This window comes from Anastrepha ludens, chromosome 2 (genome assembly GCF_028408465.1).
Source record: "Anastrepha ludens isolate Willacy chromosome 2, idAnaLude1.1, whole genome shotgun sequence".
Lineage (NCBI taxonomy): Eukaryota > Metazoa > Arthropoda > Insecta > Diptera > Tephritidae > Anastrepha > Anastrepha ludens.
The window spans coordinates 73,135,782-73,154,511 of record NC_071498.1 but is presented as its reverse complement, the minus strand read 5'-3'; the positions used below and the strand labels follow the sequence as shown (position 1 = coordinate 73,154,511).

The 18,730-nt window shown below is 35.7% G+C and overlaps 1 protein-coding gene across 4 annotated transcripts in view; it reads left to right on the top strand.

Annotated features, from left to right (window-relative positions):
• The window catches only part of LOC128871832 (PH and SEC7 domain-containing protein), a 113,435-nt gene that overhangs the window by 86,670 nt on the left and 8,035 nt on the right, over positions 1-18,730 (top strand). For 3 of the 4 annotated variants that reach the window (XM_054113929.1, XM_054113928.1, XM_054113927.1), the window contains 8 exons: positions 6,019-7,211; positions 7,341-7,534; positions 8,348-8,540; positions 8,681-8,859; positions 8,955-9,052; positions 9,388-9,663; positions 9,814-9,951; positions 10,024-10,289. In XM_054113929.1, the coding sequence (XP_053969904.1) occupies positions 6,019-7,211; positions 7,341-7,534; positions 8,348-8,540; positions 8,681-8,859; positions 8,955-9,052; positions 9,388-9,663; positions 9,814-9,951; positions 10,024-10,289 (2,537 nt within the window). The remainder of the gene's footprint in view (positions 1-6,018; positions 7,212-7,340; positions 7,535-8,347; positions 8,541-8,680; positions 8,860-8,954; positions 9,053-9,387; positions 9,664-9,813; positions 9,952-10,023; positions 10,290-18,730) is intronic. The other variant, XM_054113930.1, reaches the window with a different exon arrangement.

Genomic DNA, 18,730 nt, shown 5'->3' with positions numbered 1-18,730 from the left:
GCCGGTTGTGATTTTCCAGCCAAATGTAATGCAATCACCATATTACGTTCGAAATGCATTACTGATTTTCTTTTTTCGTGTTTACTCTCAGCAATATGCGAGAGAAACGCGCGCTTGTAAACAATACTCTTGACTGTCATTTAGCCAACTAACAGACAGCTGATGCACTTCAGCGGTCTGAAGTTGGTTTCACTTCGAGTGCCGGACCATGTAAATTTATATAATATAATAAAATTTAATGGGCTATAAAATTGCATACCCAGAATCTTTCTAAAAATTAAGACTAAAAAGTTTGAAATTTTTATTAAAATTTACCGAAGTTTTATAAAATACATATATACAAACTTTGCATTGAATAGTTTTTGTGGTAGTATTTTCTTAAAAAATAAAAAAATTTATAATTAGTCAAAACCAGTTAATATTAATATGTGGTGTAAACTTTCTTTCGACGCTGACAACATGCATATGTACTCGTATATATTTAAGTATAATTGTTCCTTATATAAAAATACATTTTTAGTTAATACCCAATTTCTTTGCTCCTAAGAACATTCCATAAAAAATATATCCAATTTTCATTTTTTATTTCAGTAGCTAAACTTGAAAGCTTTAAACCTGTTGCTGTTGAACTGTTAAAACTCTTGCTCTACTACAATTACTAATATTTATACACATTGTCTATGTCACTCTCTAACGTTGTTATGTCTTTTTGTTTATTTCTTTTCCTCTCCACTCTCTTTTTAACACAATTACATTTGTTATATGTTAAAATGCCTAAATGCCACAAACATACTCCTACATGCAAAAAAATGTGTGTATAAAACGAAAATAACTAAATTTTTCAATTAACAATTATACACTTAACTCGAACCTTTTGTATTGTACTGTATTGTATTATTTATTTTTTATCCTTACGGTTTTAATTTGTTCACAATTTTTTGTTTTTATATAATAATTTTTTTTTGTCGTTGTCTCTCTGTGTATGTATGTATGTTGTCTTTTAGCCATCTATTACTACTTCTACACCTACTAACCACCTGAACAAAGCAACAATGAAATCAACAACGAAACGCAGCTCCACTTTCTCACCATTCGCTACATCTATTTCATCATCTACATCATCATCGCCATCATCGGCGGCTTTGAAGACAGCGCTTCTGAATGCTGCTACGGCAGCAGCAGCGGCTGCTTCCTCCTCTTCGCCCTCATCTTCGCCTACTCTGCTGGTATCATCGCCCGAATCAACGCTCCTCAGTCAACGAGATATTTTCAATAGGCGACGCCGCAAAGTGCGCATTAGCATACCACGTATCGTTTTGGATGCGTCAAGCGCAGATGCAGCACAAACACCAGCAGCAACACCAGAAGAAAGCGGACACAAAAACAATAATAACAACAACAATACCAATACAATTAATATTCAAAACATTGCCACTACTACTACTATCTCTAATACAACCTGTTCTGATCCTACAGTTAGTAACACTAATGAAACAACAGCTATTTCTACTAATACTCCTTCTACAATAACAACTACTGCATGCACTATGACAATAATAAAAACTGCAAAAGCAATAACCACAACCACAACAGCTGAATTTGCTCACAAAAAGGTTGAGAGATATATAATAGATTGTAGCGTTAAATAAATAATGAAACAAATTAAGAAAATAAGGAAATACTCCATACTTATACTTGTTTAAAATAGACGCTTAGTTTTCGCTTTATCAAATCATTCTCAAGCATTTTCTGTTGTTCCCTATCAAATTGCTGTATTTATGTTGTACATAGGTGGCGCATGCACTTATGAGTCTTATGTAGAAATGTGTTTAGCCGTAGTTTATTATTTGTTATCTGTTGCCTCTTTCCATTTAAGTAGTTTATTATTAAAAAAGTAGCTAGTTGGAAAATATTAAGTTATTTAGTTAAGTAATTATAAAATGCACACAAATGCATTACGTAAATACTTTAACAGCGGGGACCTACAAATAGTTCACATATGTAATTTTTTTTTGTTAGTTCGGGGGTTCTACAAATACCATAAAAATACATTTCTAAAAAATACGGATGAACCAAGCAATGATATTTCCCTTAGCGTTCCCTAAAAAAGAGTAAACTGTGTTTATACCAGCAAGACTTTTTATGAGAGCTTGTCGAGATAGAAGGTTCCATAAATTTGAAAAAAGTTACATACTACATAGTTGGCCGCACTATTGGGGTGCGCTAGAGTACACCATGTGCAATAAATTTGAAATAAATAGAGCGATAGGGCGGGTAGTTCCCTCACCCAATTCACGCTTTCAATTTAGGATGATGTTCAGAAACGCCAACTATTGCATACCTGCAGCCGTAGAAAGTATTAAGCGCAACGGGCCTAAGATATTATTTCAAGTCTTCTTCTCTTTGGCCGTACATGTAAACTTGCTTTCTTGCGTAACTCCAAATTTTAATTGCAATCGGATGCAGGATATTAAAATGCATAAGCAACAAGCCACAATTCAAGAACATCAAAAAGGTCCATCGACCTTAACTGCCGTTCAAATCATCCCAAACGATGGTGCTTGACTTCTTGTGGCTATTCGAAATGTTTGTATATCTTCTCTGTAAATCAAACTCGATGATTTTATTTCTTAACGCATTTTAATTTGCCTCATCAGAGAAGACGTGTGTCAAATCGACGCATTCGTAGAAATGTTAAATTCTCTGGCTTACTTTATTTTGGAACATCCAAAAGATTTGACCTTTTATGGAACTTTTAACTCTGCACTCCCTTGTGGGGTTACCTTCGATTAGCTTCTACAGAACGTGAGTCTTAACTTTCCGAGTCACTTCTGCCACAGATAATATTTTTGAGCACCAATTTTCTTGTTTAAACTACGACCAATTCATATACTTATTTATATTGAGGTGTTTGGAGGCTTAAATAATACCACGAGGTCTCCCGTTTCTTTTCGTTTCAAAGAATTGCTATGAAGAGAAAATATACCCATAATTCTATCGAAAAAAGTTATTGGCAGGCTGACAGTTTGCTAATATGGCCACGCACGCAAGCAATTTGGTTCGGAGTACTGCACTTTTTACCACTTTATCCCAAAACATCTGGAAATATTTATTGAAAATTTAATTAATAACACTGTCGGGACGCTAAATGGCACATAAAAACGCCGAGGGAAGTAATCTTAGTTTTTGATGGTAGATTACCGATCGGTGTATATTAAAATTTTTTGTATCTTGTATTTCTTTTTTCGAATTAATACAATGTTTTGCATTGGCTGGCTGCGATGGAAAATCAAGTGTGTCGGCGTTTTTCTGTGTCATTTGATATTTTCCGTACTGTGTAATCTGTAAAGTTAAAAGAAATTTAAATGAACTAATTCGTGGTAAAGATAATTTATGTAAACACTATTTTTTGAATTATATATCCCTTTACATACATTTTTTTATTGCAAAGTGGTATGAAGATAATTAAATTCTTGAATTTATAAATGTAATACCTTCACTTTTTTATTTAGAAATATTGCTTTTTCAAAAGTATGGGCTTTTAGTGTTCTGGAACTAAACGATTTAATTTCTGAACAAAAAAAATAAAAAATGAAAGAAAAATTGTGCTTAAGAAATTCTAAACAATTGTTATTTTTTTTATATTTCTATTTTTTATTTTTAACTAATCAGTTAAATAAATTCAAACACCCCCCATACTAGTTAATACATCCGTTAAAAACCTCACGCATCTCTAAACACATTTTTTATATAGAGGAAAAGTTCAACACCGAAAGCAAAACAAATTTACCGAGATCAACCCGATTTTTGATCTTCCACTTTTTTATACTAAAATTGAATGAAAACTGCGTACTCAGAATATTTCTAAAAATTCTCATTACAAATTTGAAAATTTTGGTACATTTTTCTGATTTTCATACAAAGTTTTGTAACTTTGGCTGGTATGGCTTTTTTATATAATGATCTATATCTTAATAAAAAAATTGATACCAAAATTTATAATCACAAGGAGTAGAGGTGCGTGAGTTTTTTCGGCAGGTATGCAGGCATTGGCGGTCGCCGTAGCCGAGTGGGTTGGTTAGTCACGCACCATTCGGAATTCAGAGAGAACGTAGGTTCGAATCTCGGTGAAACACCAAAATTAAGAAAACCTCTGAGTGTATTTCTGCCATGAAAAAGCTCCTCATAAAAAATATCTGGTGTTCGGAGTCGGCTTGAAACTGTAGGTTCCTCCATTTGTGAAACAACATCAAGACGTACGCCACAAATACGAGGAGGAGCTCGGCCAAACACCCAAAAAGTGTGTAAGCGCCAATTATATATATATATACTAGGGCGGGCCGATTTAAAAATCGCTCATTGCTCTGTGAAAATCGTATTCTAGGGATCAAAATAAGAAACTTTGCCGAAGGACCATACCTCTAAAACGAATTCTGATGTCCCCCAATTTGGGTCGAACGAAAAATCCCACTTTGACCCATTTAGAGTGCTCCAATCGAGTCCAAATGTATGACCAACCCCCACTAACTTTGGACGGCCGATTCACCCATGCCAGTGGCACACCCCCTGGAACTCCCCTGGGGGGTTCCCCATACAATCATTTCAAAATATCACCATTTTTGGCCTTTACATGAGAAAATAAACTAAAAAGTTCGACCCAAATTGGGGGACATCAGAATAGAATATGATTTTCACAGAGCAATGGGGGATTTTTTTGCCTCCCCACAAATCGACCCGACCTAATATATACATAAGTCATGATTCAATGATAAAAGGTTTGCTCAGTAAGGAGCTTTCTCGTTTTCTCTTGACAAATCGGCTCCCTTAGCAAGACACTGGGTTGCTAGCTCTAGAAATTTTGAGTAAAAGTGGAGGAAAAGTAAAATTTGTAGAAAAAACATTTCATTTTCAATATGGTCTGCTTACGAGCAACAACTCGCTAAAGAGTTTTCATCGGTATGTTCAGGACTATGGTAGTATGACATAATAGAGTAATTGAGGCAATCCAAGATCGATGAGTGGAGAATTTACAAAGCTTTATTTCTTATGATGTGGTGATTTAGACGGAATAGATAATTTGCAAACAGCAATTCCCAAAGAGTTTCGGCACTGAGAACACTTAGATAGTCCCGACGCGATCGATAACATTTCAGACCTCATTGTAAAAAAGTTGGGATTGACGGAACTTGTTTCCAATGAGCTCACCTTCCCATGAATAGATGACGTGTCTAGATGAGGCTTAGCAAAGCACAGTACCAGCATGAAAAAACTCTACATAAAACTGTAGGTCCTTCCATTTATGGAGTAACATCAAGACGCGTGCTACAAATAGGAAGAGGATCTCGGCCAAACTCCTAACAGAATTGTACGTGCCAATTATTTATTTATTTTTAACAAAAAAGTTTCATATTGACGAAACTTTGCAACTTCGCGATCGGTTTTAAATTTAAAAATGAATTCATAAAATACAATCTTAGATTAAGTAAAATAATTTCTTGTTTTAATATTAGATTTGGAAATAACTTCTATTTGTACCATTCTTTATTTTCAAATATTAATTAAAATTTATTTTTTAAACCTTTTCGCAGTTTTTTTGCATTTAAGTAAGAAAATACTTTTTTGCTACCATTTTCACCAAAAAGGATTTAATATTTTCCACTTTATTCACCTTCTTAAATACAAGCTTTTGTAAGGGAGGGTCAAAAATCGAATGTCACCAGTGAGCAGACCTTTAATAATTGAATCATGGTGCAGAAGTATACTTATTCAAAAAGTTAAAACTTCAAACGATTATATTTATTTTTCAGTTTTTGTTTGTAAATAAAACCAAATAGAAAACAAAACAAAAAAATGTATATTATTATTGTTAGTCAAGTATAGAAACTAATTTAGTAACTTAATTTAGAATAGGTAGTAAAAGCCAGACTTCGTTTTGCTATTGTTAGCTGTTTTACAGAATAATTTGCTAATTAATATTTTATCCTCTTTCTCTGTTCTTCCGTTCGTCTACCGCTGCAGGGCTCCAGTCGTGATCGCATCGTTTGGACATATAACGCACCACTGGCGCCACACCAAATAGAACAATTACAGCAGCAGCAACACCTGCAGCAACAAATACAACAGCAACAACAACAATATTCGGCAGCACAATATGGCGGCCACAATAATTCATCACCGAATTCGCAGTCACATTCACACCCCCATTCGCACTCACATTCGCATTCACACTCGCATTCGAGTTCAATAAGTTCATCACCACAGCATTCAGCTGGCAGCCCCGCCTCACCTACATCCGTGTCAAGTTCGGTAATGTCATCGTCTGGTTCGAAGGGTGCGCTTGGCATTGGTGGCGCTTATGCGTTATGCAGCAACAATAATAATGGTGGTCATCATCAGCAACAACAACAACAACAGCAGCAACACCTTCAATTGGCAGCAAATGCAGCTAATGGTGGCACGAGCGGTGGCACCAGCGCAACCACAGCAACAACGGCTTTACAAATGGGTTTGTTACAATGTCCTACTGGTAGTGGTAATGGTAGTGGTGGAGGTGGAAATGGTAGTGGTGGTGGTAACAATAGTTTTGCAGGTGGTGCCGGTTGTGACCAAAGCGTCTCCGAAGCCATCTCGAATATTTCTAGTCCCGACTATCAGGACGATGATAATTTATTGAGCTCTCGCGATCTTGCAGGCGGCATGGTACTTAGTGATCCCAGTGATTCGGATTCAACGATACTCGTATCGGATACGGCGGCAACTCGACAAAAGCAACAGCACCATCAACAATCGCAACTACAAGCACAAACGTTTCATCAACAGCAATTGCAACAACAACAGAAGGTTGGTGGTATGGGTCAACAACAGAATTCCGAACAGCATAAACTAGTGATACAGGTGCGTGGCATCGATAATAGTAACAATGCTTCACCACGCTCGGCCTACACCGAACTGAGAGACTCCGAAGATGAATTGGCCACATTGACAGAGGAGCCATTGAATACTGTTTTGACAGCAGCGGGGGGTGATGGTGGCAGTACGGGACGGGACTCATCGCCACCTGTCTCAGATGATGGTAGCGATGTGGAGTCGTTACATTCCTACCATTACTCACCAAAGGCTGTAGATATGCCGTCAGCGATACGACTGGCCAAAAGGCTGTACTCACTGGATGGTTTCAAGAAGAGCGATGTGTCGCGACACCTCAGTAAAAAGTGAGTAGACTGGATTAACTGGATTTAATTCAATTTCAAATATTTTAAATGATATTAAATTCATAAATTAGTTAGCAACTTTTAAGTAATTGTAAATTTTTTGCATTAAAATCTTGTATTTATTTTTAGCAACGACTTCAGCCGCGCTGTCGCCGATGAATACCTAAAGTATTTCAATTTCGAAAAAAAAACGCTGGATCAATCGTTGCGCGAATTTTTGCAACAATTTTCGTTGTCAGGGGAGACGCAAGAGCGTGAACGTGTGCTGGTCCACTTTTCGAAACGCTTTTTGGACTGCAATCCGGGAACATTCAATTCACAAGGTGAGTGAATCTGTCCGTCTGCGCGCTCGATAACTCAAGGGAAAACTAATGTATTTCAATGAAACTTGGTGCACAAATGTGGTACTCCAAGTCCACTTCCCATATAACGATAATATTCAGAAAAAAATTGGCATCTTTACGTTACGTTATACTCGAAGCAAAATCATTCGAAATGTAGAGTGATAAACGAAAAAATAAAGAAATGGGCTGTGCTACGCCCACTTTTTGTAACTGCTTATATTTCGATAACGACTTAATAAACCTCGTCCAAACTTATAACTTGCTCCTCACTTCATTGAGAATCCTCAAAAATTTTAAGATCGTATAAAATCCACGGCTTTTTTGACATGTGAAATCGTTCGATAACCACCCCCATTTCCCATATAACGTTAAATGTCAAAAAATTAAAAAATGTGAAAAAGCAAAATTACCCAAATTCGGTACAAATTATAAACCCGAAAAATTTAATACGATGAAAGAAGACTTACTAAAACTCTCCCAAACTTGGTATACGTATTGCCCAACACCAGATCCGTATAAAGAATATGGTTTGTCCGGACGGAATTTAATGCCGGTTTTTCAAACTACTTCGAATCAGCTTTTTGAGAAATTTAGAATGGATTAAAAGTAATAAATTACCTGTTTTGCAAAATGCTTTTACTTGAAGTTAAGAATGCAGTTGAAGATTCTAATCGAAAATACATATTTTTGTTGATAAATGTATTATATTCTGTTGACGCATATTTTTAATATTTTATATTGATTATTCAATATCATATTAATTTTAATTTGTTTCTATTATTTTCGGAAAAGATGCTGTGCACACTTTAACTTGCGCTATTATGCTTCTGAATACCGATTTGCATGGCCAGAATATTGGACGAAAAATGACTTGTGCCGAATTCATTGAAAACCTGGCCGAACTGAACGACGGCGAAAACTTCCCCAAAGACGTTTTGAAATACCTATATCAAGCCATTAAGACACAACCGCTGGAATGGGCGCTGTAAGAAAATACTAAAAACCTATTTATTTATTTACATGAAATATATAAACTAATATTAATGATCGCTGCTTTTATTTCGAATTTTACTTGCTCTAATTTGTTTATCTTATATCTTGAATATTTTTTATTTTAAATTGCAGCGATGAAGATGCCAATGAGTTGCAAAAGCAACGCGCCGACAATAATGTGGAGAACAGCACATCCACCAGCCTAATCGGACAAAATCCCTTCTTAGACATACCAGAATCGTCGTCGGCGATTGAATACAAAAAGGGTTATGTGATGCGCAAGTGTTGTTTCGATTCCAACTACAAAAAAAGTTAGTTCTAAGTAGATTTTTATTTTCAACGAGTTTTAATGGCTAATTTTCCCCCACAATATTTGTTCATAAATTCGATTTTTTATTGCCCTTAGCACCATTCGGTAAGCGTTCCTGGAAGATGTTCTATTGCACGCTGCGTGATTTGGTGCTATTCTTGCACAAAGATGAGCATGGCTTTCGTAAAAGCCAGGTGAGTGTATTCATTAATTCTGTAGGAAATTAAAAAAGTGCTTAAAGCAACAAAAATTGTGGTCAAAATGGAATGATCCCCGTTTTGGAAAATAACTCGAAGGAAATTTAAAATAATTTTTTTAGGTTAGTTAGGGAGAATTTTTGTTTACATGATTATATTTTATTTATTTATTATTTTATATAATTCGCTTATATGATTATGTTTTATTACTTTTTTGGGCAATAACTTTTTTGAAAGCTGTCTCCTTCAAAGCTTCAAAACCTGACTGAAGCACATTTTCATGTTCAGTATAAAATTAGACGCTGCATTTTTCAATTCTAAATATTTCACAGATGTCCGATAACCTGCATAATGCGATACGCATCCATCATGCTTTGGCCACCAAGGCTACCGATTATACGAAAAAACAACACGTTTTCCGATTGCAAACTGCCGATCAAGCCGAGTACTTATTCCAAACTAGTGATTCCAAAGAGCTACAATCATGGGTGGAGACGATAAATTTCGTTTGCGCCGCATATTCAGCACCGCCACTGGAGGGTGGTGTGGGCAGTCAGAAACGTTTTCAACGTCCATTACTTCCCAGCACACACACAAAGTACTTGATGGTATGTAGATTTTTATTTGCTAATAAAGTTCAACATAAGAAAAAAAGAAAATAAAGTTTGGCATTAAAACTTTAAAAAAAAATTAATTAAAATAATTTAAACGAGATTTAAAATAATTCTTTTTTTATGACTCACCTTTTTCCTGCATAGAAAGAGCAATTAGAATCGCATGAGCAGCAATTAGCCCAATTAGAAGCTGCTCTCGCAGATCATAAGAAAGGACCTTTGCCAAACAAAGGACTTCCCCTACAGAATTACAAAGAAAAAGAGAACTATTTACAGTATGAGGTGAGGTGCTTGTCCTAATACTTGTTTCCACTCTCCCCTTTCATACTCGGGACTTTTTTCGATTTGTAATAGTTGCGCCGCTATCGTTCTTATGTGTCAATTTTAACTGCTAAACTGCTTGCTGAGCAACAACAATTAGAGGCCACGCAACAGCAACTACAATTAACGAACAACGAGGAATTGGATACATTTTCAACGAGTGGAGGAGGAGCTGTGATTGGTGCACGGCAACAACAGCCGCCACCAGCGTATCCGCAACAATTACAATTACAACAACCAACTGCGCAGTTACCAACAGCACAACAGCCACAGCCGCAACAACAGCAAACTTCAAACAGGTATAATTATCAGCAACAAGATATTGGCTGACGGGTAATGGGAGTTTTCTCAGCTTGTGTGGTTTAATTTTATTATCTATCCCCTCTATTTACTCGTTAATTTTTTAGTTCTTTTTGATTTTGTTTTCTTTTCAAATGTATTCTTTTCGAATTTTAGTTTATAATTTTTATGTTTTTTTCTTTTTAAATATATATTGTATATATAAATACGATAATATATATATATATATATATATATATATATTCTGCATAACGAATTTAATTATTTTTTTAAGCATAAATTGACCCTCAATCGGTGTTTGTAAAAAATACTCAAGAATCTAACGAAAGAAATTTAATGGCGTAAAAATTTTCGCTAAGTAATTTGCTCATAGAAATATTCATGGTTACATTTATCTATAAAATAATTAGAATTTTGTGTTTATACATTGGGTTGGGAATAAGTTTCCGTCCTTTCTTACTCAAAGTTACGAATTAATTAATTAATTAAAATTAAATAATACATGATCCATCTTTCAGGCAGCATACGGATTCCTCTGACGAAAAATTCGCATTCTTTTGGCTTGCGAACTAGTGAACTACTGACTGCATTGATTGGAACAGATGGTAATCCGAAGATGCAATGTCTGAGGAATATAGCGGGTCGGGCACGATTTCCCAATTCAGTCCCTCTAAATATTTTTTGACCGATTTAGCAACGTGTGACCTGGCGTTGTCATGCAGTAACATCAGTTTGTTATGTCTACCGTCCCATTCCGGCCGCTTTTCTTTGAGAGCTGGATTCAAACGCATTAGCTGCAGTCGGTAACGATCGCCAGTGATGGTTTCAGATGGTTTAGGGAGTTCATAATAGATGACACCCTTCTGATCTCACCAGATGCACAACATAACCATTAATACATGAATATTTTTTTCGCTGACGATGGACCTGGTTCACCTGGCAGGCTCCAGCTTTTTCGACACTTAGGGTTATCATAATAGATCCATTTTTCATTGCCAGTGACGATGCGATGCAGACAACCTTTTCTTTTCTGCCGTTCAAGAAGCATCTCACACGCCACGAAATGTCTCTCGATACCCCTCTGCCTCAATTGATGTAGCACCCAGTTACCTGCTTTCTGAACCATTCCCATCGCGTGCAAACGTTTACCGACTGTTGATCTATCAACATCCAACTCTTTAGATATATTCTCAAGGGTTCGACATGCGTCGTCAACCAATAATTGTTGTATTTGAGTATCTTCTAATTTTGTCAGTGCCTCTTCGCGATCTTTATCACTCACGTCGAAATTGCCACTTTGAAAGCGTCGAATCCTCTCTTTACAAGTTGGATTAGATGGAGCATGATTACCGTAAATATTGATCAATATACAACACGTTTCAGCTGCACTTTTCTTTAAAAGGTAATAATGAAGCATAATGGAAATGCTGTTTTTTCGGGACGAATGTAGACATTTTTGACATCAGATAAGAAAGGATCTTTACTCTTGAAACGAATGTCAAATACTGCGATCGAAACCTTACATATACACCTCCAAATCACCAGTATATTACTAGAGCGGACACAAAAATAGTATCAGCAGCGACACCTCTTTTACGAGGGCGGAAACTTATTTCCATACTTTCAAAAATAAGAATACTCAACACAAATTTTGGGTTCTAGATGTTAAATTTCTTTACGTTAGTAGTAAAATTGTTACCCGCCGCATATATACAATACGCTTACAAACAACATAAAATTTCAAGATTTATTTATAGTCATAAAAATGACCAAAGCAAGTTGTATTCACGCCAAATAAAGTTCTTATTTTGCCATGAAAAGAGCCAAAATTTGTGCATTAAAATAGAAACTTAATCAAATTTCGTTGGCTTGTGTAATTTTTACTTTTCTACGAGAAAGAATAATCTTTATTGAAGTTTATCTCTAGTTGCTATTATTATTTTTTTAGTTTTATTTTTGTACCAACATAATGATTTTTTCCCCAAGAACAATAATAATTTTTTGTTTATTGCTCAAATATGGTAGTTATTTCTTATTTTAAGTTAATTCTTATTTTATTATTTCCAATCTTGATTGAAAGGGAAGCTCGCTCGAGTGCCTTAAGATTAAAAGGTATATCTGAACTTAAAAGTGGGGATATGAAAGGACATTTAAAGATCTTAGAAGACTTCCTACATAGTCCCATTATTCATAGGGATGATATACTATCACCCAAACCAATACTCTTCAGGAACTTTCAAGTTATAATTAATGAACGCACAGACTGGAGAACTAATTCTATCACTTTCAAGCCTGGCTCTCAGCTATGGTTTACTGATGGATGGGTCCAAATTGGAAAAATGTAGAGCAGGGGCAGGAATCAATGGGCCTAAATTCAAAAAATCGATTCCGATGGGACTCTACCCAACAATATTTCAGGCAGAAATACATGCCATTGAAATATGTGTGAGAGAATGCCTTAGCAGGAAAATGAGAGCTACTCACATCTAAGCGACTCTAAAAGCCCTTCTATCAACAACTATCACCTCTAAATTGGTAAATGGTTGCCGAAACCTTCTCAACATGTTAGGAAACCTCAACATAGTAACACTAGGCTGGATTCCGGGACATGAGGGAAATGAAATGGATGAGGAGCAAATATGCAACTTACTGATCCTGAGCCTTTCTGTGGACTCACAAAAGGCCACATTAATCAATTCCTTAGGAAATGGGAAGAAAGAAAATTTGCTGCACACTGGCTAAACTGTGCCGGTCAGCGTGAAGCCAAACTATTCCAAAGTCCCAACAAAGGAATATCTGACAAGCTTCTCTCACTAAGCAGAGTAGATCTGCGTCTTTTAACAGGATTCTTACAGGTCACTGCAGCCTGAGGTATCATCTGAGACCAATGTATGCCGCTTTTGCGAAATGGACATAGAAAGCTCAGAACATGTGATTTGTGAATGTCCTGCGTTGGGCAGACAGAGACTTCATCACCATGGTGGCATCGTAGTATATCCATGCAATCTTTGGAACAACAAACCCAAAATTGTGCTAAAATTTTTAAAAAGCCTAAAACTCTAGAGTTACAAAAATAGGCCTTTCACAATAGATCAGCTCTGGTCGCAGTGCGTAATGGCCTTCTAATAATAATAATAATATTTTATTATTTTTGTGTTAAAGGCAGCAATTAAGGACCGTTATAGTATTCTAACAATACTTTTGGCACATCTAATCTAGAAGAACAACCCATTTGACACCAATTCAATAGTTATTGGAAATTGGGTCTAAAATCACCCGAAGATAAAATGAAGATTAAATCATTTTGAAGTTAAATTTTATAGCTTCATTCTCATTCATGCATTCATTCGGTTTACTCATATGTCTTTATTCTCAATGATATAGGATATCGTAATGTTCTTTTTTTTCATTTTAAACCCCATATTTACGTACATACCATACATACAGCAGTTGAAAAATACTTAAGATCAATACTTAAGATCGATACTCAGTTCTCTCCATTTGAGACTTTTTCAATAAAATCACTTTTTATTAAGTTTTACTTTATAAATTTGAAATCTTTTCAATGTGTATCAGTTTTTTATATAAAAAAAACCTTTTTTTACTTCATGTATTGTATAAAAAGATAGTTGGAAAGTCCTTCGAAAAAAACTTAAGATCATAGCAAAATAATTGTAAAATCATAAAAATTGCTTTATTACTGCTACACAGCGCTTTTGCATGGGCATTATTAAACCTCTACAACGTTCAACAGGAATGGATTCCCATGCCGCCTTGGCCTGTAATGATCCAAATTTCTGATATTTGGCCAAATAACTGATCCAAATTTATGATATTCTGCATACTAAGTGCATTTTTTACGTCTTGATTCAATTGATTCGTGATTACAGTGATCATATTGTCTTCGAAAAACTATTTGGCCAAATGAGAAGTGTGCTTCGGATTATTGTCTTGTTGAAATTTTCAAATCACGGGTAAATTCTCTTCCCCATAAGGCAACATTACATTTTGAAGTATCCGAACGTACTGACCGCATCCATTTTACCTTCAATACGATGAATTGGCCCAGCACCGTTCCACGAAAAGCAACCCCACACCATTACTAAGCCTCCCGGTGCTTTATGATTGGTGAGATGAACTTGGCGTCGAATTCTGCACGTTCTGGTCCCCACACGTACTTCCTTCCATCTAGACCAACTCTATTTATTTTCGTTTCAAAGCTGAATAAAATATAACTCCACTGATTTTTATTTCTGTTTTGACAATTTAAGGGGTTACATGGGTTTCATCGGGTAAAAAAAGGTCTATTTTGAATAATTTTTTTTTCTGTGTAAAAAATGATTTATTTAATTCAAACTTTTTTATGTCTTATAGATACATATTTAAAGAATAATTTCTGAAATTTAAAAAAAAAACAATTAAAACTCCTCCATTGTGACGTCATTTCCGGTGACTCCTCGAAAAAAAGGTACGTCCGCGTTGTCAGCATAACTCCTGACAGGATCATCAAAAATGAATAAACAAAAATAAGTGTTTTAGTTAAGACCATAACTCGTGCTTGAACGAAGGAAAGAAAAAAAAAGTAAAAAATTTTCCAAAAAAAGGAAAATTTGGGTGAAATTTGCTTGATATTTTTTTTTTAAATAGTTGTAATGGGGAAAAAAATCCTTCGTCTAAGTACGAGTAAATTACAGTTGCGGACCCGTTGCGTACGACCCCTTTTTTCTTAATTTCTTACGATCTAAAGCATTTAATAGAAATGTAATGATGCAGTTTTGTTTCAAGTCTAATTAATAACAAATGTAAAAAAAAAATTATTTTGAGTACCTAATTACTTTAAAAGTTGTTCACGAAAAACCAAAAATGGCACTGACAAAAGTGTACAAACGAATTTAGAAAATAAGAATTATCTAGGAAAACTGATTAAATTTGTGGAAATTAATATTTTGTTGGGCCACCACCAGCATCGATGACTGGTTGCAAACGTCTGGGCATTGAAGCTGCCAAGTTTTCAAGCTCCTCCACCGAGATAGTCTGCCATTCCTCCAGCAACTTCTCTTTGAGGATTGGAGCACTAGTAATAGAGTGCTTCCAAATCTTTCGCTCCAAAATTTCCTAAACATGCTCAATAATATTTAAGTCCGGGCTCTGTGGAGGTGAATAAAGTTGCCTTGGAGCATATTACAGCAGCCAGTCTTTGACGATTTGCGCAGTATGCTTCGGGTCATTATCTTGCTGAAAGATCCATCTCGATCCTAGACCTAGTTTGTCTACGGAAGCGTTCCATATTTCCTTCAATGAAAACGAGGTTTCCAACTCCTGTGGCTGCAGCTACTCCCCAAACCATGACCCTGCCACCACCATGCTTTACAGTCGGAATCAGATTTCTAGTATCCATGGCAGTATTTCGTTTTCGCCAAACTTTGGCTTTGCCGTCGTATCCAAATATGTTATATTTATTAAGGTGCTTTTTTGCAAACTCCAGACGAAGCTTTCGGTTTTTCTCGCTTATAAGGGGCTTCTTGCGAGGAGTTCTGCAGTTGTAACCTTCATTATTAAGGGCCCTGGTTGTTGTACGTGGGTGGACAACAATTTGATACCTCTCGGCTACCTCCTGGGCCAAATCAGTAGCATGTAATTTCGGATTCTGATTCACTGCTTTGCGAATAAAGGATACATCTCTCCGGTTGAGCTTCTTGGGCCGGCCACTACGCGGCTTACTCTCCAGAGAATTGGATGTTTCAAAGTTTTTACAAATAGTTTGTACCGTAGACTTGCATCGTTTTTGAAATCTTTAAACCATGGTTTAGATGAAATTTTGTCAGTCAGTTTGTCAAAAAGTTTGGGATTATTTTAAGAAAACTCATTAAACCTTTGAAACCACTCCCTGTAGATGTTCATTTTGATATTTCTGAGTGCTTTATCAATCGCGAAATTGACCAGTAATGACAGCCCTATGTCGATGGCCTCTTTTGCAATAGAGTCAGCTTTTTCATTTAGTTTTATACCAGAGTGGTCCAGCTTCCAAATAATGAGAACATTTTGAAGCTTGTAATCTAGGATTCTACGATTGAGTAGGGCAGTGCAATAGTTATTCAAGTTATCTTTTGCTAAGATTTTGCAACCATCAGGCTTGCCGCACTACAGGCATCTCTTTCCTGAGCGGCATCCTTTTAGTGTATATCACAGTCTGCCATAATTGTGACACTGACGCACAGGGGAAAAAAGTGTCTTACACCAAAACTAGAATATTGTAAGATAACGTTTTTGGGGACTGTTCCTCCGCTGAAGCCAATTTTGACTGTTGTTGTTGGGATAAAATTGGTCCCGTCCGCTGATCTACGCTGAAAACGATACCATATACTGAGAGTACTTTTATCTCATATTTGATATTTTTGAGTATTTTGTTTTCTGAGAGGTAGAGTGCAACTCCTCTGATCACGCCATATGTTTCAATGGCGGATTTCGGGATGAAGGGTTTGAGCTTCATGGCTTTTATTTGTTCATTTTTAGCAAAATTCCCACAGCCTCAATTAAATCTAAATTTTGGATGTTTCAGTGGCGAATGTGCTGATAAAGCCCCATTCCGCTTCAAGTTTTTTGATTTTTAAACAGGTCACATTTTGTCATGTCTACGAGAACAAAAGCTGGTCCTGTATGATCATCTGTATATACTATTTGTTCTCCATTTCCAGGTTTGCTTGCATTTTTTCCGTCTTGACTCTGTTGCTTTGGTGAAACATTAGCAAAGTTGGAGCACCCTGATTGCCCCTGGATCAGATCACAGACGCTTTCAGAGGGACTACTGTTGGTTGTCGTATCTTGGGGGATTATGTTTGCTAACTCTTCGTTTAGATCAGCCCCGCCCGCTTGCACCACCTTCCCCACGCGGTCAGGTGCCTTTTTTTCTTTTCATAATTTGCGCTAAATTACGCGCCTTACTCTCAGCAAAGTCTTCAAAATCACTTTCGTCGGCTGACACGATGGCCGAAATAATGGGCCATTACACGTTTACTAACACCCGACGCCACCGACAGTAATGGCGCCAACCGGCGCTAACACACAACTTACCAAACTTATGAATTTGTGATGAAAAATTTTTTCTCCTTAGAAGTCAATTATATCGTAAGAAAAGCACGTTGCTAAAAATTTACTGAAAAATTTAGCACACCAGTTCACTCGAGGTCTCAAGCGAGAATGGGTGCTCCTATTAACGCAAAAAATTAATGCGAACCCTTCAAGAGAAATATATACATACAATACATATATGAAAAAAGATATATTCAAGCGCAAAAAGTACTGTTACGGCACCGTACTCTGCCCATATGTGGGTGGCGCAAAATTAATCGGGTGGCGCAAAATTAACCATTCAACTTTTTACTAAAAAAAAATATTTTGAATGACGGAAATCTTTATTTTGACCCTTACGTACTCCATTGCTTGTCTGTTTGTATGCTGCAGCTGTCCAGCTCACAAGTGTCAAATATGATTGACGTAGGACGATATTTGCAAATATTATAAATCTTTCCATAACTGGTTACAGCGCATCGTTCTTAAGTATTTGTCAACGACTGTATATTGCAACTTCTTGCTTAAAGAAGTCATTGTTTGGTATGTTATACTTACCTGTCGATTCAAAGTCAGTACAAAAAACTAGCAGTAAAAAATTAGATTGTTCTACTTACATATGATAATTTAGTGCTACTCTGTTTTCCTTAGTTCCTTAACTTTTTGTTGCCCATTACTATCTTTCAGTTAAAGTTGCTATAATCGGTTTATAGGGATGTCCTTTGAAATAAAATAAATTATCTAAATATACCCCCATACTTGTAAATTTTGTTTTTCATGTTGCGTCTCTATGTTTGCGCTTTCTGTATATAATTGAATTGCTTTTTGTATACATTATTTGTAAATATTATTTAATATGCTTATTAAACGTTAAATCCTAAAATTTATACAAGTTTTTAGTAAACGAAATTAATATTCATGGCAAAAAAGCATAGGTCAATAAATTAAATAAAAAATAGTTTTAAAGCTAAAGTCGCTGAAATTTAACTGATTGTTTTTGTTTCAAATTCATTGAATTTTAATAAATTTTTAAAATGTTTAACATTCAAATTTTGACACTTCCTTTTGGACCACAAAATCTGTGAAAACTCTCGATTGAAAATAAAATATGCTTTAGCTTATGAAAAAAAAAAAAAAACAAAGAAAAAAAGATATAAAGTCAAAACAAATTAAAAGAGGATACAGTTCAGCGAATAAATTTAAAGAAAATTAGAAAGGAAAATCACCTTAAAATATGTGCATTATATGCAAAATTTATTAGATATAACAAAATAAAAAAAAAAAGAATTATTCAATTCAACACGCAGAGAGAAGCACAAGACAAAAATTATAATTAAACTTTAAAATTTATAGTTATAGAGCAGTAAAAAGT